The 19965-nt window shown below is 45.8% G+C and overlaps 1 protein-coding gene across 5 annotated transcripts in view; it reads right to left on the reverse strand.

Annotated features, from left to right (window-relative positions):
- The window catches only part of RAB3B (RAB3B, member RAS oncogene family), a 110116-nt gene extending 93443 nt beyond the window's left edge, over window positions 1-16673 (reverse strand). For 4 of the 5 annotated variants that reach the window (XM_019479316.2, XM_019479315.2, XM_019479314.2 and 1 more), the window contains exons 1-2: window positions 8192-8276; window positions 7879-7955 (exon numbers count right to left, since the gene is read on the reverse strand). In XM_019479316.2, coding sequence (XP_019334861.1) covers window positions 7879-7899 — 21 coding nt within the window. In that variant the 5' untranslated portion in view covers window positions 7900-7955; window positions 8192-8276. Of the gene's footprint in view, window positions 1-7878; window positions 7956-8191; window positions 8277-16587 lie in introns of those variants that run through there. The other variant, XM_059727829.1, reaches the window with a different exon arrangement.
- Between the last annotated feature and the right edge of the window lie 3292 nt (window positions 16674-19965).

A 19965-nucleotide genomic window follows, 5' to 3' on the forward strand; every position in this document is an offset into this window, starting at 1 on the left:
TTCCTGTACTCTGGCTACTGACTAAATTGAAGTTAGGGAATCTCTCTCAAACACTGCCTCCCCCCCCAACTTCAAGAGTGAAGTCATACACTTTAATTAGGACATTCCCTACTTTCCATGCATTTCTGATATTCTCTCACATTTATTTTCAAAAGTTATTCATGTCAGAAATAAAGATTTCTTGTACTAGTGTTTTAGTAGGCCTGTTTATGCTAACAAAGCAAGTTTTACCACATTATACTGTCTATGTAGGAAAAAGGGTGCGTCTGCTGTTTTGGACTGTGTTAGTGAAAAATCAGTTCAAAAACCAAATTAGTTTAAACTGGTGCCAGTGCGTATACAGGCAATCCTAAAATCAATTTAAACTAGAATTAAAACAACACAGTTTAAATCAGTTCCTTGCAGAAGGAAACTAAAATAAACGTATTTTAACCCCCCAAAAGGAGTACAGCCAGGAATTCATACAAGTTTCACTGAAGATACAATTCTAAATCAGTTTGTTACACTGATGCAACTTTCTGATGCAGACAAGGTTCTCATCCAGCATGGGCCACCTGCATTATAATGCATATGATCAAAGAGTACCTAATGCATAGATTCATAGATGCTAGGGTCAGAAGGGACCTCAATAGATCATCAAGTCCGACCCCCTGCATAGGCAGGAAAGAGTGCTGGGTCTAAATGACCCCAGCTAGATGCATATCCAACCTCCTCTTGAAGACCCCCAGTGTAGGGGAGAGCACCACCTCCCTTGGGAGCCTGTTCCAGTCCTTGGCCACTCGAACTGTGAAGAAGTTCTTCCTAATGTCCAATCTAAATCTGCTCTCTGCTAGCTTGTGGCCATTATTTCTTGTAACCCCCGGGGGCGCCTTGGTGAATAAAACCTCACCAATTCTCTTCTGTGCCCCCGTGATGAACTTATAGGCAGCCACAAGGTTGCCTCTCAACCTTCTCTTGCGGAGGCTGAAGGGGTCCAGGTGCCCCAGTCTCTCCTTGTAGGGCTTGGCCTGCAAGCCCTTAACCATACGAGTGGCCCTTCTCTGGACCCTCTCCAGGTTATCCACATCCCTCTTGAAGTGCAGCGCCCAAAACTGCACGCAGTACTCCAACTGCGGTCTGAACAGCGCCCGATAGAGGGGAAGTATCACCTCCTTGGATCTGTTCGTCATGCATCTGCTGATGCACGATAAAATGCCATTAGCTTTTCTGATGGCTTCATCACACTGCAGACTCATGTTCAACTTGGAGTCCACTAGGACTCCAAGATCCCTTTCCGCTCCCGTGCCCCCAAGCAGGTCATTCCCTAGGCTGTAGGTGTGCTGGACATTTTTCCTCCCTAGGTGCAGCACTTTGCATTTCTCCTTGTTAAATCGCATTCTATTGTTTTCTGCCCACTTGTCCAACCTGTCCAGGTCTGCTTGTAGCTGTTCCCTGCCCCCGGCGTGTCCACTTCTCCCCACAGTTTTGTGTCATCCGCAAACTTGGACAGAGTACACTTCACTCCCTCGTCCAAGTCGCTGATGAAGACATTGAAGAGTATCGGTCCAAGGACCGAACCCTGCGGGACCCCACTGCCCACACCCTTCCAGGTCGAAACCGACCCATCCACCACGACTCTCTGGGTGCGACCCTCTAGCCAATTCGCCACCCACCGGACTGTGCAGTCATCCACGTCACAGCCTCTTAACTTGTTCACCAGTATGGGGTGGGATACCATATCGAAGGCCTTCCTGAAGTCTAAGTATATAATGTCAACCCCTACTCCTGCATCCAGGTGTTTTGTAACCTGGTCATAAAAAGAGACTAGATTAGTCAGGCATAATCTACCTGCTACGAACCCGTGCTGGTTTCCCCTCAGCATAATTTTTCCTGCTGGGCTCTCGCAAATGTGAGCCTTGATAATTTTTTCAAAGACTTTGCCAAGGATGGAGGTGAGACTGACTGGCCTATAGTTGCCTGGGTCCTCCTTCCTCCCCTTCTTGAAAATGGGGACCACACTGGCCCTTTTCCAGTCCTCCGGGACCTAGCCCATGCACCACGAATGTTCAAATATTCCCGCCAGTGGCTGTGCAATGATGTCGGCCAGTGCCTTCAGCACCCTCGGATGGAGCTCATCCGGGCCTGCCGACTTAAAGGCATCCAGTTCCTCCAAGTGACTCTGCACCATCTCAGGGTCTACGCATGGCAGTCTGGCGCCCCGCTGCTGCCTCTCTACAACCCCAGTGAGAGACTTGTCCTGCCCCTCGCTTAGGAACACTGAGGCAAAGAACTCGTTGAGGAGTTCAGCCTTGTCTCCGCTGTCTGTCACCAATTGCTTCTACCCGTTTAGTAGGGGTCCTATTCCACCCTGGGCCTTCCTTTTACTCCCTATATAGCTGAAAAACAATTTCTTGTTATCCTTTACTTGGGATGCCATCCTCAGCTCCATGGTAGCTTTGGCCCATCTAACTGCCTCCCTACAAGCGTGAGAAGAGGAGGTATACTCCTCTTTGGTGATCTCGCCCTGTTTCCACTTTTTATATGCTCCCCTTTTAGCCCGTAGGCTGCTCTGGATTTCTCCAGTCAGCCAGGGAAGCTTTCTGGCCCCTTTCCCTCTTTTTCCTCGCATCAGGATCGTCTCCCTCTGTGCCCGAAGGATCATTTCCTTAAGGCACAGCCACCCTTCTTGGGCTCCCATCTCTTCAAAACTCCTACTCTGCAGTGCATCCTTGACTAAACGCCTGAGTTCATTGAAATCAGCTTTCCTAAAGTCTAGCACTTTCACCATACTAGTTACCTTACCCACTCGACATCTTATGATGAATTCTATTATTTGGTGATCACTGTCCCCCAGGTGACCACCAATCTGTAGGTCCCCTACCATGTCATCCCCCGTGCAGTAGCTAAACACTCAATAATGTCACTGAATGCAGCAGAAACCTCTCCACACTTGATTCCCCCTAGGAGATAATGATAGTCTATAACCACATACATTTCTTAATTTAAATTAATATTAAACCAGACTGAGAGGCTTAGCAAAATCACTGACAAAGAATAGATTTCCTACTCACCAACATAAGAGAAAAATATTCTTTTATTCATATTTCAATACAAAAGGAATTTTAGAACAAAAATCTAAATAGCAGTTCATACACACACACAGACTCATGAAAATACAGACACAGCCTTGATTTCAGATGCAAGAAATCTGATCAGTGGTACAGCTAGGAATAAATGTTTTCTTTGTCTCATTATTAGTGTGTTCCGTCCCTATGATGGAAAAGAATAAGAAGTTTCACATTTAAAACTATATCCTCTTCCTGGTATACATGTACCTTCCATTAATGTTAATGGCAACATATGCCATTTCTCTTTTCATTTCATATTCATTTATAACCACTTGAAAAACTAGATTTGCCATCAGGACAAAGTGAATTTAATGACCCAGTGTTTAAACAGGAGTCAGTGGGCGCATCTACATGTGAAATTAGCCTGGCTAAATAAACTCCAGCACGGTTCGCGCTGGAGTTTATTGCTCCCGGGCCCAGTGTCTTCACATGTACCTGGGACCACAGCATATTGAACCACAGAGGAGCAGCCCTGGCTGGTAGGGGACCCTGGGGGTCAGCCTGCCAGTCCAGGCTACTTTGACCCAGCTCAATGTGCTGCAGAGGGGCTGACTGGAGCACAAGGGAGCTTCAGCACAGGGCTAGCTGGCAGGCTAGCACCCTCATGCCCCAGCTAGCCCCAGTCAGCATCTGTAGCGTAGTACTTGTATCAGGCAGTACTAACCTACAGTGGGTTAATTAGTTTACCCCAGCCTAATAGCTCTGCAAGTGTAGATGGAGATGCTTTACTGCAGAGTTAATTAGGCAACTCCACATTAAGCATCTCATCTGGATGCTCCCAGTATCTCCTATACATCATCATCATCTTCATGGAATCTATTCCCAAGATCCAACATGGTTTTTAAAATAAAGCACTGATGCTTTCACCTGCCCCACAGATTGCTATAATCAAAAGGGCACCAGGCTACAAATGCTAGTTTCCAATCTCCGATAAAAAAGCAATTACAGAATGTGACCGGCCAATGTAGCTTTTACTTGACGCATAGTCTGAAAAATAAAAAGCCAGAGATTTTTAGATGGGATATGGTGCTATTGTCACAGATGAGCAACAATCAAGTGTGCTCAAGATGTGGTAGTGCAGGTCACTTAACCCTTCTAATGATTCTAAGTTGTGACCATGTCGGGAGGTCACAAAGTTTCAAAATCTCTTTCAAGTTCCATTTTCTTGCTTGAACTTGACTTTCCTCCCTATTTCTATTCAATACAGAGAAACTGAAAAAAAGGTAACACTGGTAACTTCTGAACTGTTAACTTTATTAACTTCCAATCTAGAAAAAAATGATGGAGGTGGTTAAGCGCTGAAACAGATTACCTACGGAGATCATGGAACCTCCATCCTTGGAAAATTATTCATACAGGTAGACAAACATTTCCCTGGGAAGGTTTAGACAAAAATGACCCCACACAAGCTGGGGCTGGACCTACTAAGGTTTCTTCCTGCCCTATTTTTTCCATGATCTGGTAACTTGAGATGAAACTGCACACATGGCTTGCACTAAGGCATCCTAAACTTTAATCTCATGGAGTAAAGATTCAATGGAACTTAATAATGTGTAGGCCTAATGTTAGACCTCTGCACAGTCCATCTTTGGCAGAGAAAGGAGAAGTAACGGTAGGTACAAACACTGGACAGCTATCACAGGAAAACATAGCCAAGCGAACCTGCAGAACCTGTTTTCCCAGTGCTACTATACCATACTGTCTGCCTGGGCCCAAATATAAAAAACCCTAATATACATCAACAAGATTTCAGAGTAATGGGGACCTTAGAAGTTTCATGTCTAAACCCAAACTTTACTGCTAACAAACTGCTTTAACTTCATGCCCACTAAACTGCACCCATTTTGTCAGGCATTGGTCAGGTATACCAAATCCAGAAAATAAATAACATAACATAAACACAACATGACATAAACAATCCCCTAATTTGCTACGGTATAATTGAGCAAAGGTATCGTTGGAAAATTAGAATAACAGTCTTGAATAAGATTTTTTTTTTCCAGTCAACATTAATAAATCTATTCCTATTTTATTGGAGGAGGAGGGAATTTTTCCCATCAGACCAGCGGAATTTGTTTCCCTTACCTAGCCTCTACATTTTTTGACAGATGCAACAACACTTGGTAAATTTTCAACATCAGTTCACTGTTAATTTGAAACCAACATGAAATCTCTCTAATCTACCCGTTTAGATTTTTAGGTCCATATATCTTTATAGATCCTTTAAAAAAAATTTTCTGTACTACCCTACATATCATCACCCTGAGGCCTTAAGACAATATTTCATGAGGTGTATCTACACACATTGCCATACAGTGACATTGCTAAAGTGCTGTGCTTTAGTACGTCCAGTAACCACCCATACTGCACCACGCATGCAGCACACAGTTAGTTTTTGACGCTACTTCCCCATAGCGGCATGCTAAAATTGGGAGGGGGGGAGCGTGCCGCTACAGCAAAGTAGCTGCCAATCATGTGTAGAGTCACATGATTGCTATGTCACTGTACCACATCATATGGCAACGTAGCACATTGCTACGGCAATGTAGAGCGATGTGTGGATGTGCCCATTTAGCACCAAGAACTCCCTCCTGAATGGGTAACAGGGGCTGTTGAATATGTAGTCTAAGGGTGGAGTGGGGCAGCGGGATTCATTGCTGCTGCTGCCAGGACCCCCGCACCAGTTGCACTGCCAGCAACACGAGAACTAACGGAAGAGGGAGGGGGGTCATGCTGCTCTCACCTCCTCCCACCGCCAGCCACTCGTGCACCAGGCCACAGCTCTATCTACCCCCCTGTATCATGGTCCAGCCACCCTGCTCTTCCCAGAGGGAAGGTGGGGGGGGGGGTAGCCAGCTCAGGTGGCCTGAGGGGAGTGATGGTGGCTGAACCATGGTGGTAGGGTACAGACGTGGCCCAGAGCATGAGTGGTTGGCAGTGGGAAGAGTTGAGGGCAGCATCTCCCCATATCTACTATTCCTCACGCTGCTGGAGGTGCGGCTAGCATGGGAGTCCTGGTGGTAGCGACAACAGCAGCAATGAGTTTTGCTGCCCTGCTCCGACCTCCCACTGGGTCCTGCCCACTGGGCCCTGCTCCACCCTCCCACACTGGGTCCAGCCCATTGGGCCGCTGAGGCGGCTCCTGCCCATGCTGGTCCGGCCAGGCAGCAACCCTGTGCCCGCTGCGGGCACACAAGTTTGGGGGGGGCACATGCCCCCCAAACCCACCCCACCCTGCTCCACACACTGGGAGGCTGGAGACAGGGGGTGTGGGTCAGGAGTCAGGGGTACCAGCAGGGCTGGGGGCATAGGCAGTGGAAGGCCGGTGCTAACGGGGCTTAGCCTCCCCAAATGCAGGGCAGTAGTGTCAGAACAGAGGGCTGCAGGGCAGCCCAGGCGCAGGCTCCAGGTGGCTGCAGCAAGAGACACGCAGAGACACAGACACACAGCTGCAGCCTGCATGCAGCCAGGATTTCAGCCTGGAGGCATCTGGAGCACTGCCCACAACAGCAGGCAAGTCTGTGAAGGGGAAAGGGCATGGGGGGGGCACAGATCGAGGCCCCCACAGTGAGGGAGGGAGTGGGACAGAGGCAGGGGCAGGGACTGGAGTGAATGGGGCCTCAAAGTGGGTTGTGGGATGGTCAGAGTCCCAGACGGCTCGTCCAGGAGCACAGGGGGGCTGCCACCACTGTGCGCACCCTGGGGGAGGGACAGGGGGCATGTGCTCCCTGGATTTGTGCATGGGGTGGAGGCAATGGTGGCAGCCCACCCGTGCCCCTGAACGAGCTGCCCAAGGCTCTGACTGTCCCATGACCTGCCCTGGGGTCTCATTCACCCCAGCCCCTGCCCCACTCCCTCCCTCACTGTGGGGGCCTTGATCTGCCACCCCCAAGCCCCCGCTCCTTCCCCTCCACAGACTTGCCTGCTGAGCAGTGTGTGCGTGTACTCGGCCCCCCCCAAATAATATTTTCTCCCTCCACCTATGGCTGGGGGAGAGGGACTGCGAGTCGGGAGTGAAGGGCACTGGCCATTTGCACAATGCAGCTTGCACAGTGATGAATGTCACTTGGGAGCAATGAAGAGCCACGTGTGGATATTGCTGTTCATGTTTTCCTGTTGACGTTGATTTTTGTCTTTAAGACTCTTGAGCTGCTTTAACTTGTAGTATGTAGTAAGTATTTGGGGGCCAAAACACTTGTGTGTTTTCTACTTAAACTATTTACTAGGCCAGGACTGACCATCAATGTTTACAAATGCGTCCTGGTACAAACTAGGTTGAGAACCACTAGACTAGATAACCCAGGGGATTCCTTTCACCTCTGGTACTTACAAATCTAGTAAAAATCTATAGGAGAAACATTATTCATATACATTTTAATCACTTTCTGAAAGAGTAAAATACTTATTCTCAAAATATCCAAATATTCACCAACACTATAGTTTAGATTATTTTAAAAAACAAGTCTTTTTTCTTCCCAATAACGTAAATTCAAATATTGTATGCAGTCTAATAACCACTCATTTTCAGGAATAAAATTCCTGAATTAAAATTCAACCCTAGTCAGATACTGCGTGGCAAGTTTTAATCAAGAAAGAATTTTTACAGCCAAGCTATAATCTTAAGAATAAAGTTCACAATAGAAATAATACCGTAATACTAAATCAGTTCATACAGATGCTAATACCATAAAGAAGATTTAGCACAAGCAGAAACCGTATCGTGAACAATTAATATAACTGCTAATAAATATTGCAAGCAAATGATAGTTACCAATTTAGATCTATAATCCATGAGACAGATGGAGGCTTTGCTGTGAGTGTATAGATCGAGTGGTCACACTGTTGAACCTGTGATGTAGAAGCAAAAGGATTACAATGTGCATGATGAAAACGGATAAAGAGAATATTACTTGAGTAAGGAGACAAAATATTGCTGTATTTGGGCCTAAACTTCTATCTCACTGAAATTAATAGAAAAATCCCCATTGTCTTCAAGTGAAGCATGTTCAACATCTCATCCTCAGACATTCAGTTAATATCTAACTAGATTTAGCAATTCATATAATCGATTAAATTAATATTACCTAGATTAGTGTAACCTAAACTGTGATCCTCTGGTTCAGTTTATTGAGTTAGGCACAACATGTACACAGGGAATCTTTGGATGCTTCTTGCAGACAGTTAGTAAAGTAAATGGGACCAAGAAGGAAATGGCACGTAAGACACATTCAGATGTAACTTTGTTTTGTACATTATCGGGGTCAAGGTCTAATCTCAGTTATGCTCCAAGAGCCAAATAGCATAGGATTTAGCCTGAATGGTTACACTTCCCCTTACAACAGGCCTATATATAGAATAATTATCTCAAAGTAAATAGGTTCTCCAGCTATATACCAACATAGCAAAAAAATTAACCCCTCACCTTCACACACACACCTCTAATACACCAGAAAGAAGTTTAGTCTGTACGCTGTAACTCCTGCCACTAAATTAAGTAACACCAGGCCCCTAAAGTCTTTTTATGAGTTTATACTGCACCTGTGCACAAAGGAAGTAATTCAGGGCAAATTCAGGCCGGAGGTAAACCCAAGTGAACTTCCACCCGGGTCTAAATATGTATATATGTACTAGTATAATTCCTTATTCTCTCATGCATTATTTTATACTTCTCTATATTTCATTTCACTTGCCATTTTTTATCCCAGTCACCCAACATCCCTTTCCTACTGAACCAAGTTTCACTGTTTCCTCTAATACACTGACCTCCAATTTTTGGCATCATCCAAATGTTGGAAAGTTTGCTTCAGTCAAATCATTTTCTTTCTCCTAGCATAAATAAAAATGTAAAAGGCTAGACACTGAAATATGCACAACTCAAAAGATTATCCACTTCCCTGTCATTTTATAAGGGATAACTTGCTGTATTAATTTGGTAAGGATACATGAAAATTAACTGCGCTGCCTGGTATTACATCCTTCCATGCATTAATAAGTCTGGAAGTCTTTACGGCTAGAAATTCTGTCTTCTTCCATTTGTTCTTGAATCTATGCATTATGCATGGCTCATAATTTACATTAAACCTGGAGGTTGGGAATCCACTACCCATGGGGTGCTGTTATATTTAATACCCTTCTACATTTCAGAGCAGTTTCAAATAACCAGTCATGAACTAATCGGATGTGGAACAGAATAAAGTCCAGGGTTTTTAGATTTCACATCCCAAGTCACCAAGTCTCCGACTTGACAGTTAAACCTCCATAGGCAGCAGATGAACATCTTGGGGTGGTAGAGATTCTTGCTAGGTATCTATTTCTATTGTTTTTCAGATACATAGGGAGTAAAAGGAAGGCCCAGGGTGGTATAGGACCACTACTGAACAGGCAAAAGCAATTGGTGACAGACAGGGGGGACAAGGCTGAACTTCTCAATGAGTTTTTTGCCACAGTGTTCCTCAACGAGGGGCAAGACAAGTCTCACAGTGGGATCGTAGAGAGACAACAGCAAGACGCCAGACTACCAAGCGTAGACCCTGAGATGGTGCAGAGTCATTTGGAAGAACTGGATGCCTTTAAGTCGGCAGGCCCGGATGAGCTCCATCCGAGGGTGCTGAAGGCACTGGCCGACATCATTGCACAGCCACTGGCAGGAATATTTGAGCACTCGTGGTGCACGGCCCAGGTCCCAGAGGACTGGAAAAGGACCAATGTGGTCCCTATTTTCAAGAAGGGGAGGAAGGAAGATCCAGGCAACTACAGGCCAGTCAGTCTCACCTCCATCCTTGGTAAAGTCTTTGAAAAGATTATTAAGGGTCATATATGTGAGAGCCCAGCAGAAAAAATTATGCTGAGGGGAAACCAGCACAGGTTCGTAGCAGGTAGATCATGCCCAAATAATCTAGTCTCTTTTTATGACCAGGTTACAAAACACCTGGATGTAGGAGTAGGGGTTGATGTCGTTTACTTAGACTTCAGGAAGGCCTTCGATATGGTATCCCACCCCATACTGGTGAACAAATTAAGAGGCTGTGACTTGGATGACTACACAGTCCGATGGGTGGCAAATTGGCTAGAGGGTCGTACCCAGAGAGTGGTGGTGGACAGGTTGGTATCGACCTGGAAGAACATGGGCAGTGGGGTCCCGTAGGGCTCAGTCCTTGGACTGATACTCTTCAATGTCTTCATCAGCGACTTGGACGAGGGAGTGAAGTGTACTCTGTCCAAGTTTGTGGATAACACAAAACTGTGGGGAGAAGTGAACATGCCGGAGGGCAGGGAACAACTACAAGCAGACCTGGACAGGTTGGACAAATGGGCAGAAAACAACAGGATGCAGTTCAACAAGGAGAAATACAAAGTGCTGCACCTAGGGAGGAAAAATGTCCAGCACACCTACTGCCTAGGAAATGACCTGCTCAGCAGCATGGAAGCGGAAAGGGACCTTGGAGTCCTAGTGGGCTCCAAGATGAACACGAGTCATCAGTGTGAAGAAGTCATCAGCAAAGCTAACTGCACTTTATCGTGCATCAGCAGATGCATGACGAACATATCCAAGGAGGTGATACTTCCCCTCTATCGGGCGCTGGTCAGACCGCAGTTGGAGTACTGCGTCCAGTTTTGGGTGCCACACTTCAAGAGGGATGTGGATAACCTGGAGAGGGTCCAGAGAAGGGCCACTCATATGGTTAAGGGCTTGCAGGCCAAGCCCTACAAGAAGAGACTGGGGCACCTGGACCTCTTCAGCCTCCGCAAGAGAAGGTTGAGAGGCGACCTTGTGGCTGCCTATACATTCATCTTGGGGGTGCAGAAGGGAATTGGTGAGGCTCTACTCACCAAGGCACCCCTGAGGGTCACAAGAAATAATGGCCACAAGCTAGCAGAGAGCAGATTTAGACTGGGCATTAGGAAGAACTTCTTCACAGTTCGAGTAGCCAAAGTCTGGAACGGGCTCCCAAGGGAGGTGGTGCTCTCCCCTACCCTGGGGGTCTTCAAGAGGAGGTTAGATGAGTATCTGGCTGGGGTCATCTAGACCCAGCACTCTTTCCTGCCTATGCAGGGGGTCGGACTTGATGATCTATTGAGGTCCCTTCTGGCCCTAACATCTATGAATTTCTATTGCTGATAAAGCAAGGAAAGGCAGAAGTAAAGTGTGCCTATGTTTTGCAGTCCTAAACTCCATTTGAAGTCTGGAACTCTTGGAACAAGTGTTCCTCTATTCTTACCAACGCTTTTATGATTGTTTAAGAAGCTCTTCATTGTGGTCAAGGAAGGATGGCTAAGGTCCCCATCTGATTCTACCTACGTGCCTGCCTTCCCACCCCAGAGGATGCTGGAGGGATTTAACACCCTTCTCCAACATCTCTGAGGAGTTGCTGACTTCTTCTTCTCTTCTTCAGCTCTGCCTCAAAGAGGTCTGGGAACCAGAAAGATTAAACCCACTCTGCTACTGCTACCAACATCTGGTTATCTGCCTTACCGCTCGCAAATGCTGGGACGTATAGAAATCTTATACGTCTTATGGTACTGAAATGCAGCTGTTAACCAAAGCTGCCCGCACACTTCATCTGGGAGGTGCAAAGACTGGATTCACTGTTTATTTTTTCACTGGGATTTTTTTCTTAGTAAAAATGAGTGTTTTAGTCTATATTTTTATTAGTGTTGCAACCCAACCTGGAGAGAGAACGAGGATTTGTTCACTGATATCTTAATCTGTTTGATGACCAAATAGCATACTTTTATGCTCCATAAGTTCATCCAGACAGTTTTAGAGGGCTCCGCACATCTTTCAGTGTCTCGCTGTAAATATAGATTCACGCTTTGCCTCGAGATGTCTGTTAAGCGACAGCAAAGAAAGAACAAGTGGGAATAAACACCAGACATGATCTGCTCCTGCAATCCCAACACGGCATAGAAAAGTCCCCGACTCTTCCTTTCCCTGCCGATCCATCCTTAGCTACACCTACCCAGGGTACTGCAAGTTTTGCTGAAAAACGCCCTCCCTGTCAGATATCTTTAAAAGTAATTTTCAAAATATGATTGAGATTTTTTTTTTAAATCCACAGATCCAACTCTGCAGAATCTAAATTAGATTTAGCTCATCCTAAAATTACTCAGTTAGTGAAAAGGGGGGTGTAGCTTAAATATATTAAACAGAGCTACTGGTGCAGAAAGGGGGTTTAAAAGCTACTCACTGGAGTTACTACAACAGCCAGCTCCCCACTCAGAGAGAGACTAATCCAGGGGAATAAATATAACATTTGTAATGTGCTCCAAGTATAGTTCCTCTCTTTTTAAAAATCAGCTCTGCCAACAACTTGTTGTACATCCCCAGGCCAGTCGGTTGCACTGTTTTGCAGTTGTAAAATGGAAATAACTTTCCCTGTGAACTACTCTGAGCAGCACAGATGAGAAATGCTGCATGAGAAGCATCCCTGAGCATCCTGAAACCAGCCCTTTGGATAAAGCAGCAGCAGCATTTGAGTTACAGCAGATGTTTAATGCTGCCTCAAAGCTGCCTCGGCTGGCAGGGAGGCGGTGGCTCAGCCGTTCTGCTGCGGTTCCCCTAGCACACAACATGAAGAAGGGCCAGAAAAAACAATCCATGACCCTGAGTGCCCTATGAGTGAAGCAATGGTTTTGTGGGCAGAGGCAGGTGCAGCAGCATGTAGCCTTTTCCTTTCCTGTTCTGCCACAAAAAAAAAAAAAATAGGGTGGAAAGGACTCGCTCCATACTAACCCCAGTGACTGTTCTGGGTCTGCTTGTAAAAGCAGGAACCTGCTGCATTTATCTCATCTCCCACCGAGTCTTCTGCTTAGGTGGCATTCGCACTGCCCTGCCAAAGTCATGGTCAATACCTAGCTCAGATGCAGGTCCTGCCTCTAGAAGCTCTTGTTTCAGGTTGTTCTCAGCTCAGAGAAACCACCGCGTTGGGTTATGGTGGTGTCTCCGTTGGCAAGACTGCCTTCACACTTCCGAGCTCTAGAAACTTGAGCTTAAAAAAAATGAAAGCAAACTAATATTCTGCCCTTGTGATGTGACTGGGACCTGGGGTATGGTCTTAAAGTATCTATGCTTAATCCAGTGTGGAAGGGAAGGTATTCACCAAACGGGACTTGTGCATTTGGAAAGAACAGACAGGCTAGAGCCACATTAGCATGGCAACTCCTGGCTTCAGCTGTTATCGCACGCGTACGCTAGCAACCATGCTCGGAGATAAAGTTTGAGTTTGTGCAGAGAGTTTTTACATCTGTTTAACAGCTGTACAAATTATAATCTAAAGAGTGTTTGAGGAGTTAGCCTGACAAGTATGTCTCTCATTGCATATTTCAAATATCTTCTCATTTTAGCCAAACATTTTCTTTAGTGGAGATGGGCAAGGATTGCTGTAGGTATAATCGTTTATTAGACTAACTCCCTGGTTAACATTGACTTAGACAAGCTTTGAATTCAATCAGTGGTTATATAACTTGGGAAACTGAAATAACTGCTCTTTATTTTTCCTGGCCCCGTTCCATGCAATCATACGGACTAACCACATTTTCCCCGTAACAACTGTAACAGAAACCACAGCGTTTAGAGAGGCCACTCAGAAACAGGCATCATGAACTTAGAAGGGTGAATGAAACATGCAGAGCTAAATACCAAACACCTGAATGGGTAGGCTACTGGAAAATAATTTTTGATAGATATTTGGCATTATCATGGGTTTACCCCTGGCCCATATGTGTTCTGCTATCCAATTATGGAAGAGCTTGGTGTGAATGCACAAGGACATCACAGACAGTTAAGGTGGGTTGTGGTACAGGGTCCTTTTCTTAATTCAGATAGAAAAGGTTCTGGCATCTCATACTACAGTCCCAGGTCTTCACCACTGCCCTAACCTGCAGCTTAGCCTGAAAGGTTTTTAATCTGTACCTCTTACCCACGAGCGGTGCAAATGGATGCTGTTCATCTCTTACCTTTGGCACTGCATTTGCCTTCCTGACCAGGAATTTAGGTAAATAGATCAAAAGAGCCACAGACAAATGATAACCTGCAATATTTTACTGCTTGCATCAGAGAGGGTGGTGAAGTAACATTAAGACAATGTAACTGGAAACCTATTAAGACACCACCTCCTCTGAAAGGCACGGAGTAAAACCTTTCATAAGGATATAGGCAGACAAGGCTCTGCGGGTAGATGCGAGATCTTTTATTAGACCGACTTAAACATTCTTGAAAATTTTTCTTGTGAACAAAAGACACTTAACTTTATTGCAAGCACTAAATCAAACCCTCCTGTACCTTCCCGACATGACTGCCCTAACGTTGAGTGCTTAACTTGACTAGGTGAGTGCAGGACTGGAAGCTCCTCGAGGTGAGGACTGTGACCAACTTAAGACCAGCACTGCTTACACAGGCATTGTATACTGGGACACGGGGAAATTAAATGACTTGCCCGACGTTCAGCAGCAAGGCAAGAGAAGAGCAGAACTAAAACCCAATGCCCCATCCTAATTCAAGTGGATAAACCAATACCACTGCTTGCTGCCAAAATCCAAATGCTTCCTGACAATGGACTACAAGAACCTAAAACTAATCACATTTTTGAAAGCATCTTATAAGTTCCCCCAGATTCTGGCTGCAGGGTATAGTTTTAGAGAGTGAATTTTGTTTAAATCACCAGTTCTCATGACTAATTTTGAGAAATGTTCCCAAATACCTGACAATACAGCATGTTCTCAGCTTGAAGCATTTAAAGACAAACTGAGAGGACAACCTCAGCAGAACAGCTTATTTTTTGCAACACGAGCAACCAAGTGCTACAAATGTTCAGGGACTCCTAGCTACACAGGCAATTTTTCCGGCTCACGTTTTATGTTGCGAACCATCAAATATTATTCCACAAGACAAAGTACGCTTCAGAGGTGCAGACAGGTACCACTGCCAGGTTAACAACTAATGGCACAGCATGCTAGTGATTCTTATTAATATATTACAAATCAGGTAGATTTTCAAACTAAAGGGCAAAGTGCATCTTTGTCAAAATGACAAGATAAACTTGATCATAAAAATGGGATTATCTGCCAATTACACTGATTTGGCTTAAATCATTATTATAAATTGACCCAGTGTAACAAGAAGAGGGAGTTAACATGACAGTCAAAGTAAATACATTCACAGACGTAATAAGCATGGATAATTAAATAGAAAAATGTTGTATTTAGTACCCTGCACCCTAGTACAGAGAGAGATATACAGGTTACAACTTGCACCCACTAAAATCCAACAGCAAGGTGCCAATTGTTCCTGTTGACTTACCAGATGCAGGTGCCGAGCCTCTGCCACGCTTACTGAAGTCAGTGAGATTTGAGGATCTACAGTACCTTAGCACCGTGCAGAACAGAGCTCTTCCTTTGTTCTCCCCATCAGAGAACCAGAAGTTTTGCTCACTGTCAGTGAGACATAGCCTAGGATCCTACAGCATACCCTGCTGTCCTCATAATAATTCCCTGGTGCTGCCATGCATGAAGATGTCATTAAAGCAACATGAACAATTGGAAAAATGCATCATCTCAGAGCTCATTTGGCTAAGGTAGAGATTCAGTTCTGATCGTGACAAGGGTTGGAAGAAAAGCAGATTTTTTATGAATGGAATTGGAATGATTGATCTGTTTGGTTTTATGAAATGCAGTGATTACATGCCACTGTAGACTGAAGAGGGTGGATGTGGCGCATGCAGGTTTGCACTTACACACATGTTTGACATGAAAAAATACAGTTATGTTTTGTAGACAGTAACAGAGAGGCTTCTTAGCATGATAGTCATACAAATTCTGTCCCCCTACAACAGACAAAGGATTTCACATCACTTAGTAGCCTGATGCTTTCCACTTCTATCTATATTTTTAAGCTGTGAGAGGACAAAGTTAAGCTTGACCAAGCAGTGGAAACAATGGTTGATGACAGGAAAAGCTGAATAACTTCACAACCGTGGGAAAGTGGCCAGGAATTTGAAAAGCAGGGGGGGGAAAAAGCACCTTTCTATATATATATATATTTTTTTTTTTTTTTTTTTTTTTTTTTTTGCAAATCACCTCTATTCCTGTCAACCTTGATTCTTTGGAGGTTTGTTGCTTTTTTTTTTTTTTAAAGGACTATAAAGCCACATGCTGGATCACACTTTACAGACCGATCCCACAATCCCTAATGAGCTCTTCCTTGTAACAGGCATTGCATTGGCAAGAAAGACTGCAGGACTACGATGATACTCGAGCCCCAAACCGCTCATCACTGATGATCATTATTACATGCATTCAAGTCCTGCCACGGCTCATTCGCAACCCCGCTCGTCCCACGGACCCTTGGTTCCCGGTACAGACCCCGGGAGTAGACTCGGCATCGGAACTTGTCCGCCCCCAGAGCCAGCCCTGCCCGGGGCAGGCAGACCCCTGCGTGCCGCGGGGCCCCGGGCAGGGCGCGGGGAAGGCGGCGGGCTCTTACCTGCAGCGCGGCCGGCGGCGGAGACGCGGAGCGGGTCGGGTCGGGGCAGCCCGCGGAGGCTCCCGGCGGGGCGGCCCCGAGGGCGGAGCTGGCGGGCGGCGGGGCGGGCCGGGCATGCCCCTGCCCCCGTGCAACATTTTGCAACATTTTTCTTGTTGGGGGGGGTCGAGTTTTTGCAAGGAAGCGGGTCTGCTCGCCTTGCACGCGCACACGCGGAGCGAGACTGTCCTTGGTTCTTCCTCCAAACTTTGCTCCTTCTTCTGACCTTTTACACCGGGGTGCACAACTCGAGTATGGCCAACATCGCCTCCAGCCCAGCTACAAAGCTAGGGGGGCTGAACCCAGTGCCACGCAAAACGCGGCATGCCAAATGAGTACTGGGGGAGTTCATTTTTTTTAATGGCACCAAATTTTTTGCCGTAGTTTTGAGAGGAAGAAGGGGCAAGAGAGTGTGTTGGGGTACCCGTGTACCTCCTGCCTGTGTCTCGCGTGCCCCCAGGAGTACACGTACCACAGGTTGAGAAACTATGGGGTAGAGGATGGGAAACGTGGCTCTCTCAGGCCGATTGGCATTGGGACCGCATACAGGGTGCTGCTCCTCTGTCCTCTATGGACACAAAACCCGACACCTTTATAGCCTCTGTTTTACTCTTCAAGACATAAAGACATCCAGTTTCATGTCCATAGAGGACAACCAGACTGTCCTCTATGATGGTCACCCTAACCTCATATGAAGGGCTGTGGAAATGCAAAAAAGGGAAAGACATTGCTTACATTGGTCCAGCCAAATGGCTGATTTACTATTTCCACCTCCCCCACAGCAGGGATCATACTGATGCCAGGAGCAGCAGCAGCTGGCAAACCAGAATCTGCCCGAGTGCTTGTCCATGCAGGGAATTACACCAGTAGAAAGCAAATTATTAATACAAACAGCTGTAGTTACACTGACATAGATCCCTACGTGGTCCCATCTCATGCTCCAGATTCTCAGCCTTCGTTTAGAGAATCAGGGGCTGAATTTTCTAAGGTAAAATGAATGTAATACCAAGATAGGCAATACAGAGGGGTGCCGAGAAGCTCCCGACCCCAGGAAAGACAGCCAAGGGGCTCTGCTGTATCCTTCGCAAGCCACCATCCATCTGCAGCATATAGGGGAGTGCAGCTATGTTTGGTGTGTCCAGAACCAGGGCACGGTGGAGCAGAGCCTGCCAAGTCATCACCCATCGGAGTTGCTGCCCTGAGGCTCTAATATGCACCTGGGCTGGGCAGCTCAGATCAGGGAGTCACAGAAATTTAGGGCTGGAAGGGACCTCATGAGATCACAACCAGGTCCGGTCTGCTGCTCAATCCCCAGGGCACTGAGTTGTGCTTGAATAGGACAGTGAACCTGCCCCAGTCACTAGCTCTTCCAGTTCCACAGAAAACATCCCAAAATGTGACCTGTGTGTAACTGAGGAGGTGATTTCTGGTGGAGCCTGTAGGTTTCCTGAAGTAGCTCCAAGTGGTATGAAGTGACCATTTCAGCTCAGTGGGTCTGTTAACCCTGAAGCTTACTGGTAATAATTCCCATGTCAACATTGTTAAATACTCCACTGACCATTACAGGGGACAAGAAAGAAAATGGGCAGCAAGCAGCAGACAAGGAGAGAGCGCGATGATCCAGTTTTGAAGAACTTTACCATGCATGGAGAGAAACATCATTTGGACATGTCAAGGGGGCCGAGCTCAGTTTGTAGGCAGAGATTAAGAGAAGTGTATGACTTTCCTTTTTCCAATTCAACCTCTGCCTCAAAACAGGGATTTGGATTATAATAATTTCCACATGTCTATGGCCACTCTTCTACTGTAGGATCCATAATGCTTTACAAAAAGAAATAGTTTGATCATTTACTAAGGTGCAGCAGTCAAAGGAACAACCAGGATGGACGAGACCTAGTAAAGCTTTTTAGCGAGGATCGTGAGCGCTCGCTACATGCATCAGCAATAGCTCAAGATGCTCGAGGAAGCAGTCCAGGTGGCCCAGTCCCAGATACCAGAGATGCTAGTTGACTCTCCTGCAGGCGCATTGCCATAATGTGGGAGACCTGCCCATAATTAGCCACTTTCAAGTTTTGTGATCGAGAACATCAAAGGAAAAATGTACTTTGTCATATTTTCTCAGGAAAAAAAAAAACCACCACCAAAAAGCATCAGGAAACATTACCTGCTACTGTCGACTCCTGGTTCTGCTGTAAACAGAGTACTCTGTTAATTGTGTGGGGAATTTAATCCATTTTCTTTTTGTTGTACAAAGTGCCGACATCTTTGCTGTATAATGTAGATGTTTGGTACGACTGGGACAGATTTGAGGTGTTATCTATATAAATACATACCTGGGGAAAACCATTGCAGCAGATTTAAAAACAACAGTACCTCTATCTGTTTGCATTAGGCGGAAGGACAGATTTAATGATCAAAGTGATCCCTTTTGGCCTTATACTCAAAGTGAAACGGTCCCCATTTAAAAGCGAGGAACCCTTAACCTAGTCTGTTTTGGAAAATTAAAATACTCTGTGGAGGAGAATCTTCTAAAAAGGTGAATTAAATTGATCAAGTATTTCCACCCTGCTCCCTCCCACCAAATCCAGTGCAAGTAACCCAAAACTACAGACTAGTCAGCCTCACCTTGATCCCCAGAAAAAATCATGGAGCAGGTCCTCAAGGAACCTATTTCTAAGCATTTGGAAGAGAAGAAGGTGATTAGGAACAGTTAACATGGATTCACCAGGAGCAAGTCATGCCTGACCAAACCAATTGCCTTCTATGATGAGATGACTGGCTGCGGGGAGAGCAGTGGACATGAAATACCTGGAGTTTAGCAAGGCTTTTGATACCATCTCCCACAGCATTCTTGCAAAGAAGCTAAGGAAGCATGGGCTGGATGAATGGACTAAAGTGGATAGAAATCTGGCTGGATCATCAGACTCAACAGGTAGTGATCAATGGCTCGAGGACTAGTTGGCAGCTGGTATCAAGTGGAGTGCCCCAGGGGCTGGTCCTGGGGCTGGTTTTGTTTAATATCTTCATTAACAATTTGGAAGATGGGATGGAGTGCACTCTCAGCAAGTCTGCAGATGACACCAAGAGTTGGGGGGTGGGGGGGTGGAGAAGGAGGTGTTGGGGATACCGTGGAGGGTAGGGCTAGGATTCAGAATGACCTAGACAAACTGGAGGATTGAACCAAAATAAATAAATACAATTAGGAAAAAAAAAAAAAATCTCACATGAGGTTCAACAGGGACAAATGCAAAGTCCTTTACTTAGGACTGAAGAATCCCATGCACCTCTATATGCTGGGGACCAACTGGCTAAGCAGCAGCTTTGCAGAAAAGGACCTGC

Source organism: Alligator mississippiensis, chromosome 5 (genome assembly GCF_030867095.1).
Source record: "Alligator mississippiensis isolate rAllMis1 chromosome 5, rAllMis1, whole genome shotgun sequence".
Classification (NCBI taxonomy): Eukaryota; Metazoa; Chordata; order Crocodylia; family Alligatoridae; genus Alligator; species Alligator mississippiensis.